This window comes from Equus asinus, chromosome 2 (assembly GCF_041296235.1).
Source record: "Equus asinus isolate D_3611 breed Donkey chromosome 2, EquAss-T2T_v2, whole genome shotgun sequence".
NCBI classification, from domain to species: Eukaryota; Metazoa; Chordata; class Mammalia; order Perissodactyla; family Equidae; genus Equus; species Equus asinus.
The window spans coordinates 74,459,249-74,472,985 of NC_091791.1; the positions used below are offsets into that span (position 1 = coordinate 74,459,249).

General features: G+C 45.6%; 2 protein-coding genes across 10 annotated transcripts in view; one reads left to right on the top strand and one right to left on the bottom strand.

The window, feature by feature from the left end:
* Nucleotides 1-10,853, bottom strand: part of URB2 (URB2 ribosome biogenesis homolog) — a 131,282-nt gene extending 120,429 nt beyond the window's left edge. For 3 of the 6 annotated variants that reach the window (XR_006519547.2, XM_044757840.2, XM_014860839.3), the window contains exons 1-4: nucleotides 10,462-10,853; nucleotides 8,703-8,841; nucleotides 6,865-7,041; nucleotides 1,754-5,084 (exon numbers count right to left, since the gene is read on the bottom strand). Coding sequence is in view for 4 of the 6 variants with exons in the window: in XM_044757840.2 (XP_044613775.1) it covers nucleotides 1,754-5,084; nucleotides 6,865-7,041; nucleotides 8,703-8,841; nucleotides 10,462-10,853 (4,039 nt within the window). In the remaining 2 variants the exon portion in view is untranslated. Of the gene's footprint in view, nucleotides 1-1,629; nucleotides 5,085-6,864; nucleotides 7,042-8,702; nucleotides 8,842-10,461 lie in introns of all 6 variants that reach the window. The other 3 variants (XM_070504368.1, XM_014860840.3, XR_011501618.1) reach the window with 2 other exon arrangements.
* Nucleotides 10,854-10,884: 31 nt separating this feature from the next.
* TAF5L (TATA-box binding protein associated factor 5 like) overlaps nucleotides 10,885-13,737 on the top strand; it is a 29,107-nt gene continuing 26,254 nt past the window's right edge. The window contains exon 1 of one of the 4 annotated variants that reach the window (XM_044757869.2): nucleotides 10,885-11,018. Coding sequence is in view for 1 of the 4 variants with exons in the window: in XM_070504369.1 (XP_070360470.1) it covers nucleotides 11,694-11,732 (39 nt within the window). In the remaining 3 variants the exon portion in view is untranslated. Of the gene's footprint in view, nucleotides 11,019-11,128; nucleotides 11,323-11,550; nucleotides 11,573-11,607; nucleotides 11,733-13,737 lie in introns of those variants that run through there. The other 3 variants (XM_014860838.3, XM_014860837.3, XM_070504369.1) reach the window with 3 other exon arrangements.

The following is a 13,737-nucleotide window of genomic DNA, read 5'->3' on the forward strand; positions in this document are numbered from 1 at the left end:
TTCCACACATTTTTAAGCATTTTAAGCATTTTTAAAAGTGATGGTTTCTATAATTGAATTGAGGTAGTCTATTCCACTGTGAGAAAGTATCCTTACAAATGCTCATTTTTATGAGCTGAAACCTATGTGAATCAAGTCTGAGGATACAGGTGGCCACCCTTTGGTTATTCAAAGCCACCTTGATGCTCCCTCTCTCCGCCCAAAGCCTTGGGCGACTCCTCACTTGGCATTTCTTCCAGACCTCTCTCTCCTCTAGTCCCTTCTCTAGACACAGTCCAGCAGCTCAGGTGTATGAGGCATGGACCAAGCGGCAACACTTGGGCCCGTGGTCTGAGGGGTCAGTAGGGCAGCTGGCCTCATCCCCTCCAAGAGCATGACTGAGATTTTGTCCTTGGAGTCAGAAGTACCACAAGCCAAAGGACACACAGTTAGAACTCAGAGGCAACCTCAACTCACAAAGGTTGGAGGAAAAAAGGAGGAACACAATATTTTGTTTAACAAAGGGGCAGAGGTTTAGACCACCAGCTGCCATTTCTTAGAACATTAATTTAGAACACTGTAACTAGTGTTAATAAAAGACTAAATTTTAGCCCCCATTAAGAAGGTGAACACCATTCCTTAAAAAAGTTGCTGAAAGAATAAGATAGAACATGTGACACCAAAGCCTTTCAGTCAATCCACAATCAAGGCAGAGATAGAAAGGCTATTCAAAGGGAGACAATAGCAGCGTTATTCAGGCCACACACTTCAGTTCTGGCACTGGCCCAGGCAGACTAGTCAGCTTTACTTCCTACAAGGCCTCATTTAATGCTTTTGTATCTGAGCACGACTGTGGCCCCATCTCGCCCATCACAGCTTCTCCACAGGGAAACAGAGAAGTTGGCATGGGTTCTGAGGGTTAGGTTTGGCTGATGGACCACTCCCCAAACTCACCTCAAAGGACTATCATAACTAACCTCAACCCCTCAATAACCAAAACAAAAAGGCAAAACGAACCCACACCAACTTGAAATAGTTAGGGATGAAATCTAGCCCAATAACCTTTGACCTAAAGGACAAGAGATATCGAATCATCCTGCATGAAGACACTGGCTGGGTTTGCGTTTCTGATCAGCTGGCCTAGAAAGTCAATATCCAACTGAAAGGCCCAGATGACATCACAGGCTGAGCCTCTTCCCGGCCAGCACCTATAGCCCCAATGATAGCTGGGCACCACACTGAGACCTAGGGGTTGAAGTTCTGCCCTCAAGGGATTTTATGAATTTCCCTAAAAATCAGTCATTTGCATTTTTTAAAAGTTGGCAGATCTTGTATCTTTCTTAAGTCAACTGATGACACTCAAGATCTAATACGGAAGAGCCTACTAATAAGGATGAATTTATCTGTTGACCATCCAGGGCCAGGACAGATAAAAACTAAAAGAGAATAGCATATCTCAAAACTATAAACTAGAACAATCTCCAAAATAAGTGAAAAACTAAGGTGCTAAACAACATATCGATAAGAATACCGTTTGTATAAAAAGGCAAGGACACAACTGTGAGGGTGCTGCTTCCACGTGCAGAGAAGGCAGATATTGGAAATGCATTCCTGGGAGTCGACGGGGGGGGGGGTTTTCTCACCACTCACCATGTCCTTCCTTCTGAAATGAACACCTGCTCCAAGGTGGGGGGAAGCTCTCTTTGCCGGCCACTTAGCTAGCTTTCACCAAAAACTCTGCAGTGCAGAATCAACTCAAGAGAAAAGATCTTACCTGCAAGAACTTTTCTCACAGAATGAAATATGGAGATAAAAACAGAATCCTTCTTGGGATGTAGTTCTGGGGCCAAAAGGAACAGAGTTAAAAACCGCACAGCTGCCTGGAAAGACTGAGTGTCTCCTGCAAGAGCTGGCAACTCTGACAGAATTTGAGAGTAAACACTCTGGTAGAGGGCAGGATGGGAGAGCTGCATTTTGTCTGTCATTGGGGAAATCTCTGTCCCGTGGTGCCTGGAGTGCTGGCCCACATCTGCTTCCAAGAGTGTGCTAACCGACGAGATGAAGGCAGAGGGAAGGCGCCGGCCCTGCGCCCCATGTACCAAGCAGAGCTGGAGCACAACTCCAGTCTGGAGAATGGCTTGCTGCAACAGCTCAGGCAGTGCTTCTGTGGCCTCGTGTTGCTGCATCCATTCTTTAACAAAAGGCCCCAGGACTTGGCATAACTTAGTTAAAGACACCAGAAGGAGCTGCCTGCCCAGAGGAGTTTGATTTTCCAATTGTTTGCCTGAAGTTGCTTCAGTGTACGGTTTGCACCTTGAGAGGAATGCGATGATTTTCCCAAAATTGAGCACCAAGCTCAGCTTTATCTGGATAAGCAACTGCATGAGCTGTTCTAAGAATGTCCCTATCACTTGGAGGAATTCCAACCAAGAAGGGTCATCCATATCAATAAGAAATCTACTACTCATTTTGAACAATGAGGTCAGTACAATCTCAAAAATATCACTAATGTACATGACTTTGAGCACTGAGCGGGCACTTTTGCCCCTTTGCAGGTAAGCAAGGAGCTGGTAGCAAGTCATCAAAAACTTGAGGTTCAGTGAGGAGGAGCAAGAGCCCCCCACCTTGCTGATGGCCATGGACAGTAACAGAAGAAAATAACACACATGATGGGGACTCAAGAGGTTGTCCAGTTGCAGAGTAGAAACAACTTCTAAAAGCCGCAGGATGCTGTCTAATTGTTCCTCCTCCAGCTGAATGGGAAAGTCGCTCCTGACCAAGGATAGTAAGTTTTGGGCAATTTCTCCTCTTGGTTCTACAACATCAGGTCCAACTTTTGCAAATATGTTTTCCCAGTGAGCCACAACCATGTGGTCCTTTACAAAAAGCCAGGGAAGCTGCTGACTAAGAAGACTAGAGTCACTCTGGACACCAGAACACAGAATGCTAGTACATCTTGCAGTTAGGCACATTAAGAAAGCAGAATGAAGGGACTGCATTTCTGGAAAGAGAGGGCTGTGAAGGACGGCCTTGGATATGTTCTCAAGTGTGACATTTAGCTCCTCATCTGCTGAGCCTTCCTGGGCTCTGCTCATTGGTAAAGTTCTTAGCAGGACATCAGCCAGGTATCTCACATCATCTGGAGAGAGGTACGATATTAAAACGGAGAGATTTGACATAACCAAGTGCCAGTGTGCTACGGGGTATGTGAGTGCACTCACTGTCCCCACTTCACCATCCCAGGAAGCTGCCGTCCTCTGAGTCAAGCTTTCTCTGCCAGAACCAAGAATGTAGGCAGCATCACACTTAAGAGTGTGGAGGGCTGCTTCAGACAGGAAACTAGTCTGCACCAAAGTCCTTTTCATTTTCTGCAGGTAGAGGTGTTCTAAGCAATATCTGCCGAGAGTGTCAAATTGAGCCACAAGCTTTTCTATCTTCTTCCAGTGGCATGTTTCTATACCTGGGAGCAATGAAGGGAGGTCAGAGACCTCTGGAACACCACCAGTAAAGGCCCCAGACACAGAGTGATACTGGCTACAGTTTAGACTAAGCATGGCATCAACCTGGGCCCAGGTGTATGAGAGCAGGAGCGCAGAGTCACTGACCTTCTGTAGCCACAGCTCACAGCCTGGGCCCTGGCAGTCCAGGAGAAGGTGCAGCAGGGGCTTCACGAGCTCTTGGAGCATCCTTTCCATCGTGCACTGTGTCCGTCTGATGACAGGCAGAGGTGTGCTATTGTCCAGACTCCTCATATTGAACATGACGCAGTGCAGCAGCGAGCTCAGGGACAGGGACTTCAGGGCCATGTCGACATCGGCTCGCAGAGAAGGCAAGACCAAAGACTGGAACTTGTCCAGCACAAGGGACCATGAATCCAAGACCTGACTGGGGGGCAACTCCAGGAGGCACTCACAGAGCACCCTGGAGGGCCCTGCGGCCAGCACTGGCTGCCTCAGCGCCTCAGCAGCCGGACGACAGATCACCTCCAAAATCTCCTCAAACAACCGTGGCACCTGCCGGAGTTTGACATATGTTTGGAAGAGAGTGTTGATAAGTGCCTCCTGGGCTTTTCGGGTTCGAAACTCTGTTACTTCTGCATCAATCCACGCTGAAGCCAACAGGTCATCCAGGTCTGGCTCCAAAATCAAATGGTTCAGAGACATCAGAACCTTGAGGCAGCGGAACCAGGCCGGCACAGAGGCTTGGGGATGGTTTATCAGCAGCTCAGCCAAACGGCGGTAAAAGTGGAACTGAGCTTCTCCATGCCGAATCCTATCAGTGGCAATGTTGTAGATATTACTGTTGGCCACAGAGTTCAATAGCTGTTCCACAACCAGGAGTTCGGTGGTCCAGTCTGAGGTGGACAGGGCTTTTATCTGCTCCTCTGGCAGGTGGGAAAGCCTCAAGCAGCCAAATAGCCTGGGGAGTGCCCGGAAGCAGAGAAGCTGGTTCCCCTCCTTGAAGTAAGAATCTAGAAAGAGCTTATATAGCAAGGCCACTGAGTTGGCTACAACAGCAGCATGAAGGGATGGTTCACAGTAGCTGGTATCTACCAATCTAGCAATCACAGTGTCCATGGGAGCTAGAAGATTCTTCATGGTCCCCATCTTCTGGTCACCTTGCTGCTGCTCCAAGAGCTCCTCTTTGTAGGATGAGAGTAACTCGGGCTGAAAAGCTCCGCCTCGAAGCATGGCCTCAATCTGACTCCTAACATCCCGGCTCAGTGCCTGCCGCAGCTGGCCCTGGCCACCCTGTGTCCACGTGCCCCCCGAAAGTAAGTGCCTCAGGACTAGGCAGGGCTGGAGCAGATGCCCAGTCACCTCCCCAAAGGCACGTCTTGGGTTGACCTGCTGCTGCTGGATCAAGATGTAATGGCCAAGGGCCAGGTGAATGACCTCGAATAACTGGGGTACCACAGCTTCTTCTGGCTGCCTACAGGTGGACCAGCACAGCTGGCTCAACAAGGTGACTATCAGCTCCTGTTTGGCTGTGTAGATGACAGCAAGGGCAGGTGTTGAGAGGATGCCCTGGCAGCAACTCAGCACAGCACGGATGTTTCTTTGGGATCCCGAAAGAGAGAACTCGGCTATTCTCTCATTTATGATCTGAGCATTAAGAAAGAAAGACAACCATTACTGACTCTAAACCCAAATATATACACAAAAAATACAACAGAATCAATAAACTCACTCCTTGCCCTCACCTTGATGAGAACGAAATGCCCAGATTATCATATCTAAATGAACTTAACATTTACTTAATGTACCAAAGGAAAGTAAAGTACCTGTTTTAATTCCTTCACACATCCACCTCCTATCAATATACATTTGAGAAAGGGATTGATGCCTTTCTAAATCTGCTGTCCCTGTTTAAAGAGCTGGGGTTGTAAAGCTTAAACTCTACAGATCACTTTTTCTTGGATCCTAAACCTGCAATTCAGCTTAGAAGCTACAGGTGGACGGACAGTAGCCTTGGGTTATGATCTTGTAATCAAAAATACATTTTTATAGTCAATTATACTGTTTCTATTTAAAAAGAGAAAGCAAAAGGCACTCTTAAAAAAGGAAAGCCATTGATGCCAGATACTACTTATTATATAGCAACCCCACAGTCTACTACTTCCAAAATTCAGAAATTCACAAACACCAGAAATTATAAGGGCTGAGCAGATTCCTAAATTCACTCATAGGCTATGTGACTTGCTCCTAGTCTTACGGCATCTGAGAATCAAATTTATCTTGGATGCTAAGTTATCAGTAGCCAAATGACACAGATGTGATGATCTCCATTCAAGGAAATGCTTTCTCTGGAAAAGCTGAAACAAAAATGTCAAATACCTAAATGCCAATGCATTACCACAGTGATTTCCAAATTCTTCTGACTACATAATCCATCTACAAAAACTTTTTCCACACTTACACCCAATAAGGATAATTTATTTATAAATTGTATGCATGTACTATAGTACTACTATTTATATAATTATAAAGCATACATGAAAATTAAAACATAACTTTTTTTTAAACATATAGAGATGTCGTAAGATTTTCTTCCCACACTCGCAAAGAACCATTCAGAATAACCCACTTTGGTGACCAGTGGTCTATTATTTTTAAAAGCGACACACAATTTAGAACAGAATTTCAAGAACTACTAAAGCCTATGAATCATCAGGCAGCTGAACTATTTAATTCTTCTTTTACCAGCCTCTATGGCTCTTCTCTTTCAGCCTGCACACTCATATGGGTGAGATGGTATGATGGTCAAGAAAACAGGCTTTGCAATCAAGCAGATCTAGGTTCAAATCCCAGCTCAACCACTTACTAGCTGTGTGACTCTCAGCAACTTACTTAACTGCTCTGAGCCTGATACACAGTAAGTGCTCATTAGTAGTACTGTTTATTGTCACCAGCTACTCTTACAGTATTTCATGATACTCAGTTTTGACAATGAGGTTCGTGATTCTGATCTCCGACTTCAAAATCACTTTGAGTCAAACAACCTTGGCAGCAATTCCTATCCAGATTTTGGCCTTTGATTTCCCTCTAAGCCAACAAAAAGGTGGGGGGAAAAATCACAAAGCAGTATAATTTGCTGGTCATCTTTTCCAATTAAAAAGGTAATCAACAATCAGTTTATGAAACACTTCTATGCTTTTTTTGAATATTAAATAACAGTGCTTAGCACAGTGTAGAGCATACAATACGCATTCAATAAATATGAGTTGCTATTATAATTCTAATAGTATTATTTCCTTCTCCTCCCCTACCTTGATATTTGCTGCATCTTCATATAATTAAACCTGAAACAAGCCTCTAGCATTAACAGGAAATCAACAGAGATGCATGTAACAGATACAGGACAACACAGGAAATTGTTAATTACCTTGACTAGGGAAATCTGAAGGTTAATTGTCTTTCCATTCTTGAGGAGATTCTGTAATTTTCTGCTGTGCAGAATGTTATCTATATAGATCCAAAGCCTTTCAACAATGTCTTCCTTCAGCTCAAGTTTTTTCTTATAAAATGCAACCAACGACTGTCTTGCCCAATCAAGTAATACCTGAATTTGGAAGAAATATACTATGAAAATAAATGAATTTCTTTAGCAACAAAGAAAGAGGACAGGCATTTATAGGGACATTCCATGCATAAGCAAATCCAATTGTCAGGGGAAAAAACTATCCTTTAAAACTTATCTTTGGTAATATTTTATTGCATACATATTCAGGTATCTTAAAATGTTTATTATTAAAGAAGTAATAAAAATAGAAAACAACAAATTTTGGGGGTCGGCCTGGTGGCATAGTGGTTAGGTTCACACACTCCACCTAAGCAGCCCCAGGTTCCCAGGTTTGGATCCCAGGTGTGGACCTACACACTGCTCCTCAAGCCATGCTGTGGTAGCATCCCACATACAAAATAGAAGAAGATTGGCACAGATTTAGCTCAGGGCCAATCATCCTCAACAACAACAAAAAAGAACTTTGTCTTCATGGGTCAAATAAAAAATTTCAAGTGAAACAACAGTTTCTTCTAACTTCTAACTTCTCTGAAGTTGTACTAAATTTTAAAAGCTGGAAGCACAAGAATCACTCAGAATGGCCACAAAATGAATCACACACAAAAGTAAAAATGTAGAGTCAAAGGACAGGGGTTTGTGTCCAGGCTGCCCATGTTACCCATGGCTTAACCCTCCAATCTATTTACCTTACGCAGAAGACAGAGAGTCTTCTGTGAAATAATGCACAAGTGCCTTATGAAAAGGAGGGTTGGACACATATAGTTTCCATTATTGTGACATGTTTCCTGATTCATAAACATGAGGAAAGGTGGTGAGGCCTCAGTTCATGATACGAGAACTGTCACTAACAGAATGAACAGTGACAGATGCTAAAAGGAAAAAAACCTCTCAGGATAAGATAGTGAAGCCCTTGATCGTATTGTCTGCCATGACTTCCCCTTTTGGCTTACCCTGTGTAGCACTTGCTAAGTGACTGTCAAGCTGCCAAAAGGAGTCTCAGGTGCAGCCAGATTTAGGAACTACTAGCAAATATGACAGCGCTCCACATACTGTACCTCATCATCATTTTAACAGATGTAATCCATCTTTGACACATTTTGTGCTGTCTTAATACCAGCATACGAGTGTATGTTAATCCAATTTCGTGAGCTCATCATCCTGGTGTCTCCATTGTATTCACAGTATTTTTTAGCCAAATAAGCTTGAGAAATGTTAAAAATGAGCAATGTCTTTCTTAGTTCCTAATCTATTTCTAGAATGGCTTAGTACAAATACTAAACCTTCTCTACTTCCCAACCTTCAATTCATCAAAGTCCAAAGATGTTTAACAAAGCACCAACAAGCAACACTACTGGAGCACCACTTTGGATTTACAAGTAAATGGAGCTGCCCAAAGACGCAGAACTTAACTTCTGTAACCTAATTCCCAATTTGTTCACTGATACACATACTTCACTCAGAATATAAGAGATGTTTCCAAACATAAGAGAAATGCTAACTAGATTTTGTAACAGAAAAACTTTACTAATGTAATTCCTTACAATACCTTTTTTCACTGACGTTACTTTTAACTTCCAACCATGTTTCCTTCCCCAATCTTTTCTCTAATCTTTTAAAATCTTAACTAAGTGTCAATATGCAATTTACATAAGTGTTAATTATTTTAAGTTGTAGAAATGTAAGTTTCACATTAAACTTACTTGTTCTTTATTTGGAAGAAAGCATTGGTGGGAAATCCAAGCAAAGTGAGCTAGTTTTAGTTTATCTTCCCAGGAAGTTGCCTTGCTTTTAAGCTTAAGGGAAATGCCAGAATAAACAGCAGCCATTGCTACACTTTTTCTAAGATTTAAAACAACGGAAAAAAATATTAGATTAAGGTCAAACTCAACAAGCACCAGAAAATAAACATTATCTATCTTATTGTCAAATAATATATAATCCTTAAAATTTTTTTTCAATGAATTAAAACACATCAACAGAATTGTCAAGCCCAAGTCTATACATAAGATGCTTGAGCCCATGAATTTTCCAGGGGAAATTCAGACAACAGCAGGCAGAAAACACACACATAGGTACAAGTTTTCCTGCTGTGATCAAACACCACAACCCCAGAAGTGCGTGTGCAGGAATTCAAGTGGACAAAATGCAAAGTGTTCAAAGTACTTTGAAAACAGATTCATTCACACGTGGTTTTAGATGGAAAAAGTTTCTGCACAAATCTTCTGAAATATACTATGTATTATGTATTAGGACCAGCTCCATTAAAGAGCTTCAAGAGATAAACAAGCAATATATGGAGAAAAATTCTGCAAGTAAAAAGAAATATAGCATAAACCCAATCCTAATACAAATACTGTTATTTCAGCTGCAACAGTAACTTCTCACTACATTCAGTTATGTATACATTTAGAAACATACATTGCTTCCAAAGACTCTACAAAATATATTTACACAATTAAGGCTGTAAAAATAGAATACAATTAAATCATGAATAAGGAAAGAAAGTAAACATACCAACCACCTACAATTACTACCAAACTGAGGTAAACATAGCTTTGAGTTTCCTAAAAGTCACAGTAAAAAGGGGAAACATATCAGGTTAAGCCATTTTCATTATATAAAGGTAAACAAGTCAGTTCCTCAAAAGAGAAAATTTTTCTTGATGCTTAATAGTGAAATAAAATTATTGAAAATGAAAAGCAAAACAGGACAATGGAAATGCCAAAAAGCGATCGCAGTTCCACGATTCTAATATAAATACTGTCAAACCAAAAGAATTTGCTACACTGAGGGCTAGATCACTTGCATTTTTTAAATCTCTGGGGCCTGAAATCCTACAGACCTACCTTCGGAACTTATTCCCATAGGTAACTAACTATACACAGAATGAGAGAACACTGGGTGAAGGACACTTCCATTCAGCATGGTATCCCTCACTCTATTACAGAGAACAAGAACAGTCAAGCGCTGTCAGTTTTCCTATTTCACCAACCAGTTCAACAACTACTTATTTAACTTTTAAGTTCAATGTTAGACGGCCATCGCGACAGCTACAAAGTAGTTAAAAAGTGTTTGCAGAACTGGCAACAAAGACTCTCCAGATACCCTCCGGGTTCTACCAACTTTCCACTCTCGGCGCCCTCGGCGACGTGAAAATAAGCCCGATGCGGGAAGCAGAGCGCCGTTAGTACGCACGCAAAGGCCGCTTACGCGCGGCCACATGCTGAATCCTGCCCAGCAGGATGAAACCAAGTAATGAGAGTCAGGAGAGAGCAACAAGGAGCGATGTGAGAGGTCGCCGAAGAAGAGTCCAGTCGGCTCTCGCCCAGCGCTTGCTGACTACGGGAGAGGCCAGGCCCGCGGCGGAGGGTCGTCCCTAGGCAAGGCGCTCCCCTCGAGGTGGGCCCCAGGTAGGGGCCGAGGGCCTGGGCAAAGGGCGTCCCCAGGTAAGGAGCTCACCTCAGGCCCCGGCTCGGGTAGGGACTGCTTGCGCGAGCGGAGGGTCGGCCCTGGGGCGGGTGCTCACCTGGAGGTCGGGCCCACGTAAGGGCCGCGGGCGGGGGCAGTGGGCCGTCCTCAGGTAAGGTGCTGCCCTCGAGGCCAGCCCCGGATGGGGACCACGGGCGGGGACGAGAAGAGCGGCGGCTAGGTCGGCCTCCGCGCGGCCCACCACGTGGGAGCGGCCCCTTAGCCGCTCCTTCCGCTCGACGCCGGCGGCGCGAAGGGGCGGGGCGGCGCGCACGCCAGGCATTGCCAGCCGAGCACCGAGGCGCCTCGCCCATTGGCGGAGACAGTTGCGCGTCGGAGGCCCGAGCGCCCAGCCCGCGGCCCGCTCCGTGTCGGTCAGTCATGGAGCGGCGGCCCAGAGCCGCGGCGGAGGCGGCGGGGCGCGGGGCGCGGGGGCCCGGCTGAGGCGGCCGTCGGAGCGAGACCTGCCGCAGGGACGACGGAGGCGGAAGCAGCCGGATCCCGGAGGCGGCGGCGGCGGGAGGAGCCGGAGCCGCCTGGGATGTTCAGTGAGCGCGGGGCGCGGGCGGGAGGCCGGGCCGGGGAGGGAGGGAGCGCGGGAGCGCGGAGGCCTGGGGGGTGGGGGCGCGCGGAGTCCCGCCGGCGGCGGTGGGGGCGGGGCGGGGCGGGGCGGGGCTCGGAGCGCGGGCGCGGCCGCTGCTCCGCCCTGGGCCTGCAGTCCCGGCGGCCGGCGGCGTGGCCTGTAGTCCGCACCCCCTGGGGGCTCCGCTTTCCCGCCCGGGGTCCTGCGGGGCGGCCTCGGGCGCTCGTCGGGAAGGGTCCTGAGTGCCGGGCAGCCAGGCGGGAGCACAGGTCCAAACCTCTTTCTTCATTTAAGGAAAAAGGAAATGTCTTTGGCCGAACTCAAGATTAAACTTCGCACATGGTGGTTGTGAGCGGAGGGGCGTGAGGTCGACCTCTGCATGTAACAGGGGAGGTCTCGGGTCAGACTAAGTGTTGCTGGAGGATCCGACCTGCAAGGTGGCCTTGGAGGTTAACTCATGATAGCGTGTAAGGTTTGTGCGCCTAGGCGGTCCTCGCGAGGCTCCTGAAAATGTGTTAGGTAAGGCGTTGGTCCGAAGTGAGCTGATGGTTAGAAATAGGGTGTCATTTTAGACTTAGCGGAAGTGGAGTACAGGAAAGCTTTATGCAGTTCTCCCATCAGTTGTGGAAGTGTCGTTATAATGCGGATCTCGCAGCTTCTGTGGTTCTGGGATCTAAAGGTAAATCTGCCAATCCAATGCGGCTTTCGTCTTAAATTACCTAAACTCTGACCTTGCAGATTGAAATCTTAGAATGGTAATTCCCGCGAATTAAACAGTTGGGCGCCGTGTTGGGAAGAAGAGTAAGGGCAGAGTTCGTCTTCTGTTAGGTGATAGAAATGTATGAAATACCTGAGTTGTAGGGTAGAGGGAGGACACCGCAGCCGTTCTCCAGCCTTGGTCACAGCCCTGCTTGAAAATGGGTGTAGGAAAGGGAGATTGTGCCGCATCTTAAACTCCAAGAAGCTTAATATAGTGGATGGGGCTTGATGACTACATAGACCTAAGGTTGAAACCATGTAACTATTTGTGTAACTTCTGTTAACCTCAGTTTATTCTTCTGTAAAATGGGATAATGACTGATAACTTGAAAGTGGACCTTGGGGCCGGCCCTGTGGCGCAGCGGTTAAGTGCGCACATTCCCCTTCGGGGGCCCCGGTTCCAGGTTAGGATCCTGGGTGTGGACATGGCACGGCTTGGCACGCCATGCTGTGGTAGGCGTCCCACATATAAAGTAGAGGAAGATGGGCATGAACATTAGCTCAGGGCCAGTCTTCCTCAGTAAAAAGAGGAAGATTGGCAGCAGTTAGCTTAGGGTTAATATTCCTCAAAAAAAAAAAAGTGGACCTTTTAAAGGGTACCAGAAAAAGGAATAATGGATGTGAAAATGCCTGAAATATAAAAAGCACTCTGTCAGTATTAACTATTAGCTACTATAATTTCCTGGGTTTTAGCAAGATACTTTCTAGATTCCTTGTAGGCCAAAATTTTTTTGTGTTATCTGTGAAGCATACTAATTTTGATTTTTTTTATGAACTACAAATCCCTCCTCCCTTGAAAATCACTGTTAAATTAGGAAACGAAAAGGTGGGCTTGCCTTGAGCATTTTTCTTTGTCATCAACAATAAATCAGATTAGTATGTTTTGGAATAGTTTTGTTGGTCCTGCCTCTAAATATGAGGTTTCTGTGTGCTTCTGTGACTGTGCAACTGGGTAAAGGCCTCACTTAACTGCTCAGTAACTAGTTTTTTGTGTTTTGTTTTGCAAACAGATGTCTGTCACAACACCTATGAAGGGCATCTCGGGAGAAAGGGAGGGTTTGTTTTTGATGATCTATTTTAGCTGGAAGAGAGCCCTAGAGATCCTGTGTTAAACCAGCATTACCCAGGGGACAGTACTAGAAGTAAAGCTTGCAGCCTCTCTTCATGGGGCACACAGCTTCTCAGGTAGTAACTGTTCTGATCATTTTCTCAGCAAGCATCTGGTAAGCCTTCACTATTATGTCCCCCAAAAAGCCCCTGATCTAATGTAAAACCCTTTGGGCAGCAGGACACTGTAAAGAGTGAGAGCTCAGACCCTGCAGCCAGTTGGCCTGAGTTCTCGTCCCAGCACTGCAGAACCTTGGGACAGTGTCTGACTTCTTTGGGCCTCAGCTTTCTTGTCTGAAAAGTGTTAGCTTGCTTACAGGGTTGTTGAGATGTAGAGGAGATAATCTATGTGCAGCACTTGAAATAGTGTCTCGCCAGTGGTGTATGCTCAGTAAGCGTTAGGAATTTGATAGTGGTGGTGTAGGAAACAAAGAGTATTGTGAGTGCTGTAATAGATGTTTGTTCCTAGGTTCAGGGAGTAGAGGGGGCCACGTTAAAGGAAGCTTTTGGGAGGGAGAGATGAGCTGAGCTGTGAAGTCTGAGTGGGATTTAGCTAAACCAAGCTGGAGTGCCAGTGTAGGGGTACCTCCAGTTAATGGAGGAGCCTTGACCAAAGCCCCTGGAGGTGAGAGGGTGGGGTGGTACTCACCAGATAGGTAAGTGAAGGTGGATCAGAGTAACCTCCAAATGACACAATGGAGATTGAATTTTTTTTATCCTCCACACTGGTGGAGGCAGTAGAAAGTTTTTAAGTTGATTACACATAGCCTCAGAGTAGCTTTTTGGAAAAACTGGGCTTACCTACAATACTGTGGCAT